Source organism: Babylonia areolata, chromosome 9 (genome assembly GCF_041734735.1).
Source record: "Babylonia areolata isolate BAREFJ2019XMU chromosome 9, ASM4173473v1, whole genome shotgun sequence".
NCBI classification, from domain to species: domain Eukaryota; kingdom Metazoa; phylum Mollusca; class Gastropoda; order Neogastropoda; family Buccinidae; genus Babylonia; species Babylonia areolata.
In genome coordinates this window covers 41,421,454-41,438,953 of record NC_134884.1, presented here as the reverse complement: position 1 = coordinate 41,438,953, position 17,500 = coordinate 41,421,454, and the positions used below count along the sequence as shown (strand labels likewise).

The window sequence follows — 17,500 nt, the reverse complement described above, 5'->3', positions numbered from 1 at the left end:
TGTATCAGACCACCCTCACAATAAACAGGAGGGGAGGAAGGGCGCGTGCACAGGGTGCTTGACCAATTTCCTCCCGGGGACACCGAAAGTAACAGATGACGCAGCAAACTGGGTAACGGATCATTACTTGAGAGATATCATTCTCCCCGAAAACACTGAAAAACAAAACAAAACAAAGAACATCTGCACAAGGTAATATGAGAAACACAAACTTTCTTAATCCTCTTCGCTCCGGCTAATGCATAAGGCGCTAAGAAAATTCCAATCATTTCTGCGGTTTTGAGCGAGCCAGCTTATTTTGTTCCACCAGGAATATGAGAAACAAACTCGGCCGAATAAGACATAGCGCAGATGGTGGGTACCCGCTGAACGCCATGGAGGCCTTTGAAGGGGTGATGGTGGTGAGTGGCGCTGGAGACAAGGTAACAACCAGAGAAGAGGGTGTGTTTTAACGCCTTGTGTGTTTTTAGCCAGATCACCAGAAAACATGTCTGTTACTAGCGCCAGACTGGCTGGCAAGGTCACCCTGGAGAACATGCCTGTTAGCATCTGACTGTCCCTCATCCTCCCCCCACCTCCCCCTCCCTGCAGAAGTTGACGGAGATGGAGACCCAGGAAGGGGTGATGATCGTGGCGTGCCTCTTTGGTTTCATGGGACTGCTCCTGGTGGTGGAATTCAGTCAGGGGAACGTCAGCTCCCTCAACTCCTCCTCCGCCGTCGCCTCCTCTTCTGGAATTGTCCCCCCGCCGCACTCGCCCGTGTCCGCTGGCGGTGTCCCCGCTTCCGGCAAGATGGTCAAGGACTCGGAGGTCAAGGACTTGCCCCACAAAGACGCCGCGGAGGTGGAGCACCAGAGCAGCCTGACCATCTTCTTCATCATCCTTGTCGTGGGTGAGTGGTGCAGTCCGTTCCCCTCACCCCTCATACACGCGCGCGTGCACGCACGCACGCACGCACGCACGCACACACACACACACACACACACACACACACCTACCTCAGCAATATTCTGATCGACACGCAATTGAAATGCAACCTGTGCACTCTTGTGGTGGGGACTCACACCACATTTCATATAATCTGCATGTAAGTATTTAGATTTGGGAGCGAGATATGTCGTTTTGATCAGTTCAATATATATTAATTTCCACAACAACCTTTGAACTGAAACACACACACACACACACACACACAGAGTGCAAAAGTCTATCCGCTCATCTGTCGATTCGCAAAAGCTATGAACCGCAGCATACATTTGTCACCTTACGCACCAAAAAAATTTGACACCAATAAATTTTACATCAGTGTTCTCCGCTCCCACCACCCACGAAATTTTCACTTTGACAATGCGGCAAATCGCTTCATGACTGCGGGTGGTATTGGTATTTAGATCTTGGAGCAAAATATATCGTTTTTAGCACATCGGGAAACCCGGAATGTTCTAAGTGATTCACATACTACGCATGAACGGACGTCCAAATGAGAGAAAAGCTGCTCGCGCGTTTGACCAATACATGTTGCATGTCACTGATTAGGCCTGAAAAAAAAGAAAGAAAAAGAAAAGAAAACAGACTTATTTTTTCATGCACGTAATGCGGGTGAATCATCGGAACTTCCGGCTTTTCTTGATCAAAATGAATTATTTTCGCTCCCAGATCTCCCATTGTCCAAAACTGGCCTCTTTTTGTTACGTAAAGTTACGACTACATGGGTGCAGCGGTTTATGGCTTTTGCTGAATCAATGGAGGAGTGAATCGCCTTTTGCTGGTTTTTAAAAAAAAAATTTTTTTTTTTTTTTTTTTAGTTCAAAGGTAATTTTATTTAGATCTGGATGCGAAATACGTCGTTTTGATCAAATCTTCGACATTTTACTATCCAAAGCACGCTCATTGTGAAGGGAACCTGTTGCGATTTTCTCGCATGTCTACATGACCGTGTATTTTGATGGAAAATGAAACGGTGTTTCCATTAGCAGATGTTCAAACCCACATTTAGTGGTTTTTCGAATATTTATTCTGAGAATTATTTTGCTTAGTTTTGATACGATTCACTTCATTCAGTTACAAAACTAACATGCGGCCATCTTTCCATGTTCAAAAATCGTCTGCAATTGAGGGGTCTGCCTGTGCCAATCATAGAGCTGCTCTTCTTGTTTTTAGCCTGGCAGCCATTAAAGAAAAAACAACAACAAAACACCAAAAACAAACATAACCAAAACAACAACAACAACAACAACAACAACAACACACACACACACACACACACACACACACACACACACAACATGCCACATGTCATTGCTCATAATTATGGCTGGATTGCAAAGCCCACAAAAATGTTGGTTTAAATAGGTCCCCAAATTTTTGATACCAGAATAGGATAATTTATTATTTATGATTTTTGTAGACCTTTTGGTATGGGGAATGTAATTACATGTATCACTCTTCACAATTAAAAATTAATTGCATTTGCTCATGCAGGCATGTGCATTGATACACAACCGAATTCATGATGGCAGCATGTGTGTGTGGTGGGCAGGTATCTCCATTCTGCTGGTACACTTGCTGATCCAGACACGGTTCCATTATCTGCCGGAGAGTATCGCCATTGTTCTCATTGGTGAGTCCACCTGTCTCTGTGTCTGCCTCTGTTTTTGTGTCTCTGTCTCTCTCTGTATATCTCTTTCTGTCTCATGTTTCTGTGTTTGCCCATCTCTCTTTCGACTCTGTCTTTCTCTCCCGTTCCCTCCCTCCCTTCTTTGCCACTCACACTCCCTGGCCTTACCCACCTCTCTCTTTATTTCACTCAATTTCAACATTTTACTTCTGTTTTTGTTTGAACAAATGATTGGTGAAATTAGACGCACAGAGATGAATTCATTTCAGACTTCTGCTCATGTTCTTAAATACAACTAGAGGCATGCACACACACACACACACACACACACACACACACACACACACACACACACACACACACACATGCCTGCGAGTTCACACATACAGGCATGCATGCTACATGCTGAAATGTATGCGTTTTCATTCACAGACACATACACATAAGCATGTACTGACATTCATATGTATACACATGTACGTGTATACACACACACACACACACATCTTCTGCCTCCCCATACTCCTCTCTGTTTCTCTTCCTCCTTCTCTCTCATCTCAGTTTTGTTTTGTTTTCATGTTTGTGTGTTTGTTATAAATTGTTGTCATAAATAACTTGTCTGCCTTTATGCTTACAGGGGCTTTCATTGGTCTTATTCTGAAGATATTCAAGTTTGGAAACTGGAAGGTATGAATTAGATAAAACTCCCCCCCCACCCCCCTCCCTAGAATATCTACGTTTGTTGTGTGTTTGTGGTAGTTTGTCTGTACTTTTCTCAGTCTTCAGATATTTAGCTGCATGACTTATTTCCTTACAGATGTACCAGAGGCACACACCATCTCATTTAATTAAGAAGTTACATTCATTTTTGACGTCAGTACACACTTCAGGTGATGTGGTCAGTAGTGATAACCATCCCAGGACAGTCAGGGGGTTGAGGACATGTCAAGCAGGGCACTGGACACCACCAGAACATCAGCTTTGATTCTAGCTGAATGTGAGTCCAGCACTCGATCAGCTGACTCTCTGAGCAATGCAGATGCTATGTTCTGCAAAGATGTTTGTGTTCAGATTACCAGCAGAAATATATATTTTTCAAAATACACTAGAAAATAAATGAAATGAAATTATTATCCCATTATCCTAAGAAAAATTATTCCAAAATATACACTTCTGTGACTATTTTCATCATTACCATTGTTATTTTAACACATTTATACACTTATTTTCAATTGGAATGAAGTATCAGAGTATGTGGGCAGATCCATACATGCTTCATCATATCAGCTAATAGGGGCACAAAATGGCGGGTGGGGGAGAGGGAATAGATGCCTGACCAATGCATGGACCCAACATTCTTGTCAAGCCTTGAGAGCCTACCTTCATTTATATGAGATATTAAAAAAATGAAATAGAATTTAAGAAATAAACATAAAAGGAAACACACTGAAACAGGATGAAAATGAAGGATACACATACAGTGCAAATTATTGAAATAAGAATACCAAGAAAGGCAAGGCCTTCAAGACTTACTAGAAGAAAAAAAAAACAACTTATGAAAATTAGTTTGTTGAAAATGTGTTCTCTGTTCGTTATAATTATAAAATGCTTCGTGAAAAGAAGAAAAAAAAGAAGAAAGGCTTCAATGCAGGTTCAAAACATGGATGTTTAGGTCAAGAATGAGTGGTTTTATCCACTGTGCTGACGCGGGTTCAATGATGACGTTCAAAAATTATCATTTGAGCATGTTCTTTTAGTGGAATAAATCGACAGTGGCAATCAAAGTCATAACACCGTTTAAATCATGTTATTTTGGTATATCTCAAGCATTTAAAAATTTCTTTCAAGTCCAAGGTAAAAAAGACGTTCCCATCTCCTCAAAAACACTGCAATATGTGTCCATTTTTATAGATCTGGAGAGGTCCGTGTTCGACAACCTTGTCTTTCCACTCACTGAGAAACTATGACACCGTCCATTCAATTTCTTTTTTCTGTTCATTCTAGTTAATTCAGTATCCACTTTAAAACATTCATATACTGTAAACACGGCTTTGCAACATGTTTTGTCAAGATCTGCACTGACCAGTGCCGTGTAGACGAGGCAGTGAAATGGTTGATTAAAATTTTCTTTTCTGTTCATTCTAGTTAATTCAGTATCCACTTTAAAACATTTATATACTGTAAACACGGCTTTGCAACATGTTTTGTCAAGATCTGCACTGACCAGTGCCGTGTAGACAAGGCAGTGAAATGGTCGATTCAGATTTTCTTTTCTGTTCATTCTAGTTAATTCAGTATCCACTTTAGAATGTTCATTTGCAGTAAACACATCAATAATGTAGTTAGTGTCACTGTATGCTTTCTGTCCAGAATGTGTATGTCTTTGCTTTTAATTGAGAACAAGAAAAACGACGTCATGGCATCTTCTCACCAGACAGTCGGGCAGCTGCAAAGGGGTAACAGCGGTATTTGGAATATGGAACGAACATCAATGAAATAAACTGTCAATGATTCGGAAATACGGCTTTATTTGGGAGACGTACAACCTATTATTCGTATGACTGTTAAGATTTTTTTTCTTCTATGTTTAAGACAAATTTGGTATTGGCAGACTAAGTATTTCCAGAGAAAATAGCAATGTTAAAGTTTACCACGGCCACACACACACACACACACACACACAGACAACCGAACACCGTGTTATAACATAGACTCACTTTGTTTACACAAGTGAGTCAAAAATGGGCCATATTCAGCAAACTTGTTTGCATCCACACATGCTTCCATACTCACAGGTACACACACAAACACACACACACACACACACACACACACACACACACACACACACACAGAGGCATTTGTCATGTTTTTGTGCTATCTTTCACACAAAACATTCACAGACACAGTTCTGTTTCTTTTAGTTTTAGTCTCTAATTTCTGAAGTTGAGATTTTGAGTAAACTGGGAAGAAGGAAGTTATCTGTCACAGAATCTGGGAAAGGTACTACTAGCATGAAGAGAATCCCAGATTGCCTTGTGGTGGGAAGACAGTGGATAATAGATGCAGGATTTTATTCTAAAAGGGTCTCAAATGAAAGAGTTAGAATGCATTCGGTTGACTCGGCAGGCAGTTGATTAATTCTGGAACTACATAGACACATGAAAAAATTACATTTTTAAACCAGCATAATCGCTACATTAGTGCCTAGTCATTACAGCACACACGCACACGCACGCACACACACACACACACACACACACACACACAGACCTCAACACACACCTAACACGGCACCAGCTGTCATCAGCGTGTTTCACATTGTGTGAAACAGAAAGCCAGACCAACAGACAGACACAGACATCAATGCACGGACAGCAGGTGGCTTTGTTCGGTGACAAGCTTTCAGGACAAGGTAATACACGTCACACCTGTTGGACTTTGAATTTGAATTTCCCCTCGCTAACAGCCCCTTCTAACAACAGGTGATGACCTGTAGCCACGCACAGCACATGGAATTGTGTGATCATGTGTGTTGGAAATGAAAATCAATAATGTCAGTCAACCACCCACGGAAATGAAAGGGGGCTGTTGCAAGGGTTTGGGTGTGTGCTGTATTTGTTCTGTTTTGTTGTGGTTGTTGATGTTATTGATTATTTGGTTCATTGTCATCACCATTTTTATGTTATTGTTGTTTTTATCAGTGTGTTACTTTTTTGTGTTATTACCATCAGTATCACTGATTATTGTTACCATCACCATCAGTAGTAGTAACATGCGCATGCACATGCACACCCCCTCCTCCCTCCACCCCCCCCACACTCTCTCTGTCTCTCTCTCTCTCTCTCATACATATATACTCACATAATGCCAACACACTCTGATGACTTAAAAAAAAAAATGAAGAAAAAAAGTAGAAGTAAGGTTCGCACACAGAACCTCACCACCAGTCCAGTGTAAAGCGTCAGACATTAATAATATAATGGCAGGTTCTACTGTCAGGTGTGACAGAAATATAGACATGAATTAGTTTTGACAGTATGTGATGATTTTGGGTATCGAGGACGTTAGTTTTAACGCTGCCTCTTTTGGGTGGTACCATAGGTGGAGGTTTTATGTGCTCCATATGATTTATGTGCATGAAGGTCATAAAATAATTGTCCCTGGCAAACGTTTGCACACAGAAAAAGCAGCCCTTCTCTAGGCGCTCACATCCATTAAAACACACTGATAAAAAACTCACCCACTTAATCAAATTACTAAACAGATATATACAACAACAAAAAAACCAACAACCTAACAAAAAACAGAAGTGGGGAAACGAAAATTGGTGCTGGATTATGGTAATGCTGTGTGATTAGGAAATACAGCAGCCAGAATTTGCAGTACAGAGAGAGGTTTTGGTCATCATTTAAAAAAATACCTGCTTTGCTAAGGGCAGAAGATGGGAAGGGAAAGGAAGACTTTTGTTAACCCTATGACTGCTGAACCTTGGTGAGGTGACATAAGTGTGGCAAAAGTTTGAAGGGCAGTTGTTACTTCTTTTTTTGTTTTGTTTTTAAATATACTTTTCAGCAGTGTAATTCATTCTGCTGAGCAGAAGTAATGCAGTTCCAAGAGGAAGAAGTTGAAGTCCCATTTAAGAAGAAGAAGTCCCATTTACGAACTTGAAGTCCCATTAAGTCCCATTTAAGAAGTTGAGAAGTCCCATTTAAGAAGAAGTCCCATTTAAGAAGTAGAAGTCCCATTTCAGAATGTCGACATATAAGAGCTGAATCGTACATCCATGATGCGACAGCCCTTCATCGACGAGCATACTGATCATTGGCTGTAAAGGGGTTAATAAAGACCATCACCCCCCAACAGGCATGACAAACCTCATCAGCAGGCAGTTGTGCAACAAACCACCAGACGTGATGAACCAGTATCAGGCAGTCGCCACAATTTACCACTGTGTGTGTGTGTGTGTGTGTGTGTGGGTGTCTATGTGTGTGTGTGTGTGTGTGTGTGTGTGTGTGAATGTGTGTGGGTGTGTATGTGTTTGTGTGTCTGTGTGTGTGTGTGTGAATGTGTGTGGGTGTGTATGTGTGTGTGTGTGTGTGTGTGTGTGTGTGAATGTGTGTGTGACAGCTGGTGAGTGGGCTTTCACCGATGGCAATTGTGCAATTGTTGATCTGTGTGTGGTTTCGCCAAGCTGCAGGATAGACGTGTGAATGCATGTGTGCGCTTGATTCAGTCAAAGACATACTCATGTGCAGGCATGTAAATGCTCATGCTGTCATGCACACATGCATGGGTACATACACGCACAAAAACACATGTGCATGCATGTGCGTATACTCACACACATCCATGCACTACTGTGCACACACACTTATGTTCAGTATGAACTGATTCTTGCCTTAAGACAAGACAGGCTAAAACAAAGAGAAAGAGGAAACGAAATTGGGAAATGAAAAAGGAAGGGGGTGTGGGGGGGGGGGGGGGGGGGGGGGCAGAGGAAAAGAGAGATGGAAGGCAAGTCAGGAAATGGAGACGTAAACACACACACACATACTAACACACATTCACACTACACCACACACACACACACACACACACACACACACACACACACACACTTGATTTTGAATGATTATTCATTGCTTAGAATGTTTTCGGAAATTTTAAACACCAGTCCAGTTGGTATCCTCCTTTGATGTATCATAATTAATGTTGTTATTTATATTTACATTGTTGTAGGTTAATACTTGTTGATATGCATATACATATTCTCCTTCCCATGACACCTCATTCAGTACACACCACAATCTCTTTCGACCTTTTTCTTATAATATACTTTTCCTCTGATACATAACATGAATACTTTTTTACACTAATATTCACATGCATTCCCTTTCCTTTATCCACTTCTTTACTCCTTTCCGTCTAAAAACACTTATAGTGAATAGACGTTAAACTGAAGATAAAACACACACTTACAAACTTACACATCCACACCAACACTACCCCCCCTCCACACACACACACACACCACAACCCCTGCCCCCCCACCCCCTGCCCCCCAACTCAGAGAAGAAAGACCAGTCTGTGAACAACCCCAGGGCACAAGATGGCCAAGTATGATGCTGATGGTTATCAGCAAGCTGTCAGCTTTACACTACAGCACATGCTGAACAGCTGTGTCCCACACCTTGTACACTTGTTTCTCCATCTGTCATTAGACAGCACTTATACACAGAAGAACATACTTTTTGTTATGCTTCTATGTCTGAAGTATATTTCAGAATTTATATATATGATTTTTTTTTTTTTTTTTTTTTTTTCAGAATGAAGAGGCCTTTCCTCCCACTGTGTTCTTCATTGTTCTCCTTCCCCCCATCATCTTTGAGTCGGGCTACAACTTGCACAAGGTAAATGCTGATATACATCGACCGATAAAGGTCCCAGAAATGGAGTATGTTTGTTTTTGTTTTTTTAAAGGCAGGGTTACATTTGTTGATCTGTGCATGTGAATGTTCGTAAACACTGATACACATTGACTCATAAAGACATAATGTTCACCCGTTGAAAACTTACTAGCTGTCCAAAGGGCAGGGGTTACATTTGTAGATTTATACAGGTGAAGGTGCGTTAACAATGACATACACTGACTCATAAAGAAATATTGTTCATCTCCTGAAAACAGAGTATGGCTGCCTAAAAGGCAGGGTTACGTTTGTAGATTTCAACAAGTGAACGTAAAGGTGCGTAAACAATGACATACATTGACTCATAAAGAAATATTGTTCATCTCCTGAAAACAGAGTATGGCTGCCTAAAAGGCAGGGTTACGTTTGTAGATTTCAACAAGTGAACGTAAAGGTGCGTAAACAATGACATACATTGACTCATAAAGAAATATTGTTCATCTCCTGAAAACAGAGTATGGCTGCCTAATAGGCAGGGTTACGTTTGTAGATTTCAACAAGTGAACGTAAGGAGCTGAGCCCACAAATGCAGAACTTCAACTTGCTTAACCCTGTGACTGCTGTGCAAGACGATAATGGGGTGTGGTCTTGTTTCAGGGCAATTTCTTCCAGAACATTGGCTCCATTTTGGTGTTTGCTGTGTTCGGCACGGCCATTTCCGCCGTGGTGGTGGGCGGGGGTGTCTACCTGCTGGGTCAGGTGAGTGAGTTGTGGATTACAAATACACACATGGGGAGGTGTGTGACTTGTGGGTTACAAATACACATGGGAAGGTGTGTGACTTATTGGTTACAATACAAATGGTTAGGAGCAGATAAGTGAGTTGTTGATTAGAAATAGACACGGGGGGTGGGGGGGTGGGGGTTGTGAGTTATGGATTGAAATTACACACAGAGGCAGATGTGCGAGTTATGGATTTAAAGTACACATGTTTAGGGGCAGGTAAGTGAGTTATGGATTAAAAATACACACAGTTAGGGGCAGGTGAGTGAGTTAAGGATTACAAATACACATGGTTAGGGGCAGGTGAGTTAGTTATGGATTACAAATAACACAGCTAGGGGAAGGTGAGTGATTTATGGCTTACAAATATACACTGTTGGGGGCATGTGAGTGATTTATGCCTTACAAATATACACAATCAGGGGCATGTGTGATTTATGGCTTACAAATACACACAGTTAGGGGCAGGTGAGTGAGCTATGAATTAAAAACACACACGGTTAGAGGTGGATGTGAGACCTGTGGATTAGAAATACACACATTTTGGAGCAGGTTAGTGAGTTATGGATTAAAAAAAACACACAGGGGGAGATGTGTGAGTTATGAAATAAAAAAATACACACATTTAGGGGCAGGTGAGTGAGTCATTGATTAAAATATACACATTATACGGGCATGTTAGTAAGTTGTGAATTAAAAATACACACAAGAGAGGTGGGGGGGGGGGGGGGGGGGGGTTGTGAGTTATGGATTGAAAATGCACACAGGGGCAGGTGAGTGAATTATGAACTGACAATACACAGTTAGGGGCAGGTAAGTGAGTTACAGATTATAAATACGTGCAGGGGGAGATGTGAGAGTTATGGATTAAAAATACACAGTTAGGGGCAAGTGAGTGAGTTATGGATAAAAACAATGTTTAGGGCAGGCAAGTGAGTTGTGGATTAAAAATACACAATTAGGGTCAGGTTAGTGAGTTATGAATTAAAAATACACACAGGGGCAGGCGTGTGCATTATGAATTCAAGATACACTCAGTTATTGGCAGGTGAATGAGTTATGGATTAAAAATACAGACATGGGCATGTGTGTGATTATGGATCAGAACTACACACAGAGCAGATGAGAGTAAGTTATGAATGAATAGTACACACAATTTGCGGCAGGTGAGTTGAGCTATGAATTAAGAATGCATACAGGGGCAGCTGAGTGAGTTCTGAAAGAAGAATACAGTTTCACACGCACGTTAAAACCTGTGTCGGGGAATGAATGATTAAGATAAGGAGTGAGTGAGTTCTGAAAGAAGAATACAGTTACACACGCACGTTAAAACCTGTGTCGGGGAATGAATGATTAAGATAAAGAGGAACTGTGTTCATACATCTGAATTTATCAGTGTAGCATAAGTGATATAGAAAACACATATTGAATAATGTTTGCTTTTTATATATTAAAACTAAATGTAAGATGCTTAATGTTTTAACACAAAAACTGCAAATATTTTAGGTGACATTGGACATCTTTATTGATTTACTCCAGTTTAACCAAAGAGGCTGAACATAACATGCACACACATAAAAAAAAAGACGAAGCACAAACACACACCCGCACCCCTCCACACATACAGCTCTCAGTAGCAAAGTGGTTAGCATCACAGACTGATAACTGGGAGGATGCAGGTTCAAACCCCATCAGATGTGGGGATCTTCAGCCCGTGGCCAGCTACTCCCAGCACGGAGTGTGCTGTGGGCTCTCTAATGGGAAGACTGGGACCTCACAGACCAAGGTCATCCACTTGACGGATGTATCTTTGGGAGTGTCGCTCAAGTTTCCTGAGCTGCACTGCAGGTGTCTGTATCTCTTGAGCCGGGATACAATATGAGAGAAAGCATACAGCACTGCCTTGTCACAAAGACTGTCACAAAGACTGTACTGTACTATCTCATTCCAACCATCCCCCCCGCCCCCAATATTCCTTGTGACCCTATTACACTTGGTAATAAAAACATATTCTATTATTTTCTGAAGTCCCAAACCTGTATGGGCCTCCATAGCAGCATGATAGTTATCTTGGCTGTTATGTAGACTCATGGATGGGGGTGGGGCCGGGGGGGGGTGGGGGGGTGGGGTGGAGGTGGAATTAGCAGCATGGGCTAATGCTGCTGAATTGGTGCAGATAATGGAGCTGCAAAAAAATCAAGAACAAAAATGAACAGAAAGTGGTTTTATTTTGTTGGTTCAAATAACTTTGAAAATGCCCCAACCTGCATTATGCCTCTTGGCCAGCCACTGGTTGCCCGTCCCTTGAAAGCATCGGCAGTCTACTTGTTCTGTTGACTGAAAAAGAGACATCAGTGAGACCAGCTGCTGTTATGTCATTGTGTACTAATAGATCACCTGTTACTGAATGTATCAGTGAAAATAGGTCACTGTTGTGTGTGTTGACATATTGCGTTTGTGTATGTCTCTCTGTGTGTATATGTATCTGCATCTGTTGCTGTGTACTGGTGCATACACTTGCAGACAGAAAAAAAAAGAAGAAAAAATATGACTGGTGCTATACATTGATGACTTGCTGCCCTCAGCCTTAATTTCACACTGAAAAATCTATCATGAGAAAAAAACAACAACAGTACAATACAGTATTGCCTGCAGTGGATTTCAAACTTTAGACCAAAACGTAACTTAATATAGCTTACATTTTAATGTATTATTTTCTTATTTTATTTCATTGAAAAATTTTTTTTGTTATACAGACTAAAGGTAGGCACTCAAGGTGAGACCAGCAATGCACTGGATTTTTTTTGTTTGAAGGTCATGCATCTGCTCCATTATTTTTTGGTTTAGCAGCAGATGTGGATCAGTCTGATGACCAGTGCACACGCTTTAACACTGCCTTTAACCCTTTGAGCCCTGAGTTCCTGAGCAATTTTAACCCTTCTGCCTGAGCTCCTGAGCCAAAATTTGCAAATAATTAGTATTAAACCCTTCTAGCCCTGACCACTGCTTTACCGGTGGCAGAGAAAAATGACATAATGCCCAGCCACTGGTTGAGCGGTACCTAAACACGTGAAGCGTGCAGAGTCTCAACCTGGTCCGTCAGGGCAGAAATCAGGGACAAAATGTGTGAGAAAATAACTGTACACAACGCAGCAAGTAATTGATATGCTTGATGATTTATCGGAAGTAGAGTATGAGAATGATTACTCTGATAGTGAGGTGGAATTCGAATCGGATGATTTTGCTACAGATAGTGATGTTGAAAATGAATCTGAGCATGCAGAATCAGTTGATCAAAAGGAGGCGTGTCAGGTTGAGACTCTGCACGCTTCATGGTAGAAATCGATCTTTTTTTATCCAAAGCACATGCACAAAACACAGTGAAAAGGTGCGGCAATGTTGGTACTACGTTCGCTGACGTCAGAATATTACGGTTTTTCTGATTGGCTCTTCAAATATAAGACAACCGATAGCAAAACATGACACAAGTGTTTACGCACCGTTCAACCGGTGGCCAGGCATTATGCCACCCCTCCCCGCCACCGGTAAAGCGGTGGTCAGGGCTCAAAGGGTTAACTCATTCTACACCATAGCTACATGCCTTCTACAACTCCTCTGGACCAGCACTACATGAAACCATTGCAGAAAATACAGGGTGGTTCACTAAAACAGTGAAAATTGACGGAGAATGGTTGATTTAATCGGTCAGACAAAGCTTTGTTGTCATGCTTCCAGAATCCTCAAGCGGTTCAGTTTAGAATGCCACCTGTACCAAGCAAGAATAAACTAAATCAGAATAGTGTGTTGGTGTGAGAATACTCGTACCTGGTCTACAGGGGAAGTAATCATGGAACGAGTATGTGTGTGTGTGTGTGTGTGTGTGTGTTTAGTTTGTTAGTCACATTTTGGTTTGTGTACGTAACATTGATGTAATGTGCTATGTAAACAAAAGTGTTTTTGTGAAGCACCTAGAGCAGATTTCTGGACAATGTGCTATATAACTATCCATTATTATTATCATATGAGTTAACAATAGAATGAGCTAAACTGAAACTGTAACTGGAGAGGTGTTTTTTTCCCCTGGTGCAGGCGAAAGTGGCGTACCAGCTGAGCATGATTGAGAGCTTTGCCTTTGGGTCGCTGATCTCGGCGGTGGACCCCGTGGCCACGCTGGCCATCTTCCAGGCTCTGGATGTGGACCCCATCCTCTACATGCTGGTCTTCGGGGAGAGCGTGCTCAACGACGCTGTCTCCATCGTCCTCACCACGTGGGTGGTTTGGTTGTTAGGCTGGTTGGTTGTTGTTAGTTATGCAGGGTTTTGTTAGTTTGTGAGGGCTGGGGAGGTGGGGTGGGGTGGGGGCGGGGTGTAGGTGGGTGAGTGGGTAGGGGGTGGGAAGGGAGGGGGGAATGGCGGTGGGAGAGCATGCTCAACAATGCTGTATTCATTGTCCTCACCAGGTGGGTGTTTGGTTTGGCTTGGTTGTTAGGCTGGTTGGTTGTTGTTAGTTTGCTGTGAGGGTTGGTGGGGGGGTGTGGGTGGGTGGAGGGTAGGAGGGGAGGGGGAATGGGGGTTGGAGAGCGTGCTTGACGGCACCATCTCCATCGTCCTCACCATGTGGGTGGTTTTGTTTTGTTTGGTTGTTAGGCTGTATGTTTGTTGCTAGTTTGCTGTTAGGGGTGTTGGTGTGGTTGGGTGGGTGGGTGGGAAGGTAGGGGGTGGGAGGGGAGGAGGGGAGGGGGAATAGGGGTGGGAGAGCATGTTCAACGACACTGTCTTCCTTGTCCTCAGCACGTGGGTGGTTTGGTTTTGTTTGGTTGTGAGGCTGGTTGGTTGTTAGTTTGTGTGAGGGGGGTTGAGGGAGGGGCAGTGGGAGGGGAGGGGGAAATGGGGGTGGGAGAGCGTGCTCAATGACGCAGTCTCCATCGCCCTCACCACGTGGGTGGTTTGGTTTGGTTGTTAGGCTGGTTGGTTGTTGTTAGTTTGTGTGAGGGGTGGTGGGGGTGGATGGGTGGGTGGGTAGGGTGTGGGAGGGGAGGGGGAATGGGGGTGGGAGAGCGTGCTCAACGACGCCATCTCTTATCATCCTCACCATGTGTGTGGTTTGGTTTGGTTGTTAGGTAGGCTTTTGTCAGTTTGCTATGAGGGTTGGGAGTGTGTGTGTGTGTGTGTGTGGGGGGATTTGGGGGGTGGGAGGGGAGGGAGAAATGGGGTGGAAGAGTGTGCTCAACGACGCTGTCTCCATCGTCCTCACCAGGTGGGTGGTTTTGGTTTGGTTGTTAGGCTGGTTGGTTGTTGTCAGTTTGCTGTGAGGGTTGGGAGTGTGTGTGTGTTGGGGGGGATTTGGGGGGGTGGGAGGGGAGGGAGAAATGGGGTGGAAGAGCGTACTCAACGATGCTGTCTCCATCGTCTTCACCAGGTGGGTGGTTTTGGTTTTGGTTTGGTTGTTAGGCTGGTTGGTTGTTGTCAGTGTTTGCTGTGAGGGTTGGTGGGGGTGGATGGGTGGGTAGGGGGTGGCAGAGGAGGGGGAATTGGGTGTGGGTGAAGAGGAAGCTGGGGGAGTGTGCGGTGTGTGTGTAGGGGTGGTGGTTTGTGTGTGTACATGTGTGTGTGTGTGTGTGTTGGTTAGGGGTTGTGTGTTGTGTGTGTGTGTGTGTGTTGATCAGGGGTTGTGTGTTATGTCTGTGTGTGTGTGTGTGTGTGTGTGTTGATTAGGGGTTGTGTGTTGTGTGTGTGTGTGTGTGTGTTGATTATTGATTGAGTTGGGTGAGTGTGGGGTACTTTTTCATTATTGTTGTTTCTTTGAGCATTTTGTTTTCTCTCTGTACAGATTGCTTTACTGATTTTGCCTTTCTCACAGTCAGAGAGATAAAAATATGTCCTCATCTGAGTTTTTTCATTATGTGTGTGTGGGTGTGTGTGTGTGTGCGCGTGTATGTTCGTGTGTGTGTGTGTGTGTGTGTGTGTGTGTGTTTCTCCTATTCATTTTGACACATACTTTTCACCACCTCCCACCATTCCTTATTCTTCTGTCACTCCATCATCCTCTCTCTGCCTCTCTTGTGTGTCTCTCTGTCAGTCTGTTAGTCTGTCTGTCTCTCTTTCTGTCTCTCTTTGTTTCTGTGTCTCTGTCTCTGTCTCTTTTTTTTGTCTCTTTCAACCAATCTTTCTATGTCTCTTTGTATCTTTGTCTGACTCTCTGTCCCTCCCCCTCTCTCTCTCTTATTGTCTGTTTGTTGATGAATGACTTACACATCAAGCATATAATCACACACAATTATCCATTCGCTTTACTGTCATTCCACTCTTTTTTTGTTGTTGTTGGTGAATGACTAACACATCAGCCATGCAATTACACACAACTATTTGTATGTTCTGCTGCCATTCCACTCTTTTTTGTGTGTGTTGGTGAATGACTAACACATCAATCTTGCAGTCTCACACAGCTGTTCACTGTGGTGTCTCACTCCACCAGAACCATCCTGGAGTTCCGGTTGCCCGGAGCGGCCAGTGGAGCGGCGGCATTCTTCCTGGCAGTGGGTCGCTTCTGCGTCATGTTTTTTGCCTCTGCCGCCATCGGTGTCCTCTTTGGCCTTATCAGTGCCATGGTATCCTTTTTTTTGAATATTAATGATAATAATGCTAGTGCCTGAATCCCCTTCATATGTATGCGCACGCAGGAGATCAAATACACACATTTACTAAAGATACCACAATCCATGTCGGCGCTCAATGGCAGCCATCAGTCGGCTCTACCCAGGTAGGCAGTCTGTTGTGCAAATGACCCCATATTTGTAAAGCCCTTAGAGCTTGGTCTCCAACCAAGGTTGGGCACTATATAAGTATCCATATCATTCTTTCAGTGTACAGTTTCAGTTTCAGTAGCTCAAGGAGGCGTCACTGCGTTCGGACAAATCCATATACGCCACACCACATCTGCCAAGCAGATGCCTGACCAGCAGCGTAACCCAATGCGCTTAGTCAGTCCTTGAGAAAGATTAGCAGAGTGTGGTTATGTGTTTAATAATGTATGCTTATCCTGTGGCTCTAAGCATATCTAACTGTACGTGTGTGCTGCAGATCACAATGAGTGCACAAACTGCATGGACATGTTGAATCAAATCCAGTCATGTTGTTCATAAGTTCTAGCCAGGCAGTAAATGCAAAGAAGCCAGATAATGTGGCAGGCACAACAGCCGAGTGGTTAACTCACTCGGGACGACAAGTTTTCTCCCTTGCTTTTCCCCACAGACGGCCCATTTGTAAGGGTTTGGAAAAAAATTACAAAAAATACAAAATACAGAGTAAGAAAATGAAACTTTCAGAACTGGTTTATTACGTGTTGAGCTATTACATATAAAACAAATTTCTCATCTTATTTTTACAGTTTTACCATATGTAGAAAATTGCCAATTTTTCACCTTGAATCACCATACCCATGCTCGCTTTCTGCATTAAATTCGCTTTCTTCTTCGTCATCATCCACCTCTTCAATGTCAGTTTGTAACATTTCAAGTACTTTGGCAACCCTAAAACGTTGCTGTCGCTGCCTTGTTCGCTTCACAACATTCTGAGAAGAGGCTGCTTTGCTAACAGGCTGGCACGCGAGCAGACGACCGGTCAGTGACTGTCAGCGTGTGTGCAAGACACACATGGCAGGCTGACCAATCATACCATTCGATTGTGGAGTG

At 43.0% G+C, this 17,500-nt stretch overlaps 1 protein-coding gene across 1 annotated transcript in view; it reads left to right on the top strand.

Moving 5' to 3' along the window:
• Nucleotides 1-288: 288 nt before the first annotated feature.
• Nucleotides 289-17,500, top strand: part of LOC143285874 (sodium/hydrogen exchanger 8-like) — a 30,119-nt gene continuing 12,907 nt past the window's right edge. The window contains exons 1-7 of the mRNA XM_076593315.1: nucleotides 289-892; nucleotides 2,540-2,620; nucleotides 3,255-3,304; nucleotides 8,947-9,030; nucleotides 9,685-9,786; nucleotides 13,900-14,078; nucleotides 16,285-16,417. Of these exons, the coding sequence (XP_076449430.1) occupies nucleotides 604-892; nucleotides 2,540-2,620; nucleotides 3,255-3,304; nucleotides 8,947-9,030; nucleotides 9,685-9,786; nucleotides 13,900-14,078; nucleotides 16,285-16,417 (918 nt within the window). The 5' untranslated portion in view covers nucleotides 289-603. The remainder of the gene's footprint in view (nucleotides 893-2,539; nucleotides 2,621-3,254; nucleotides 3,305-8,946; nucleotides 9,031-9,684; nucleotides 9,787-13,899; nucleotides 14,079-16,284; nucleotides 16,418-17,500) is intronic.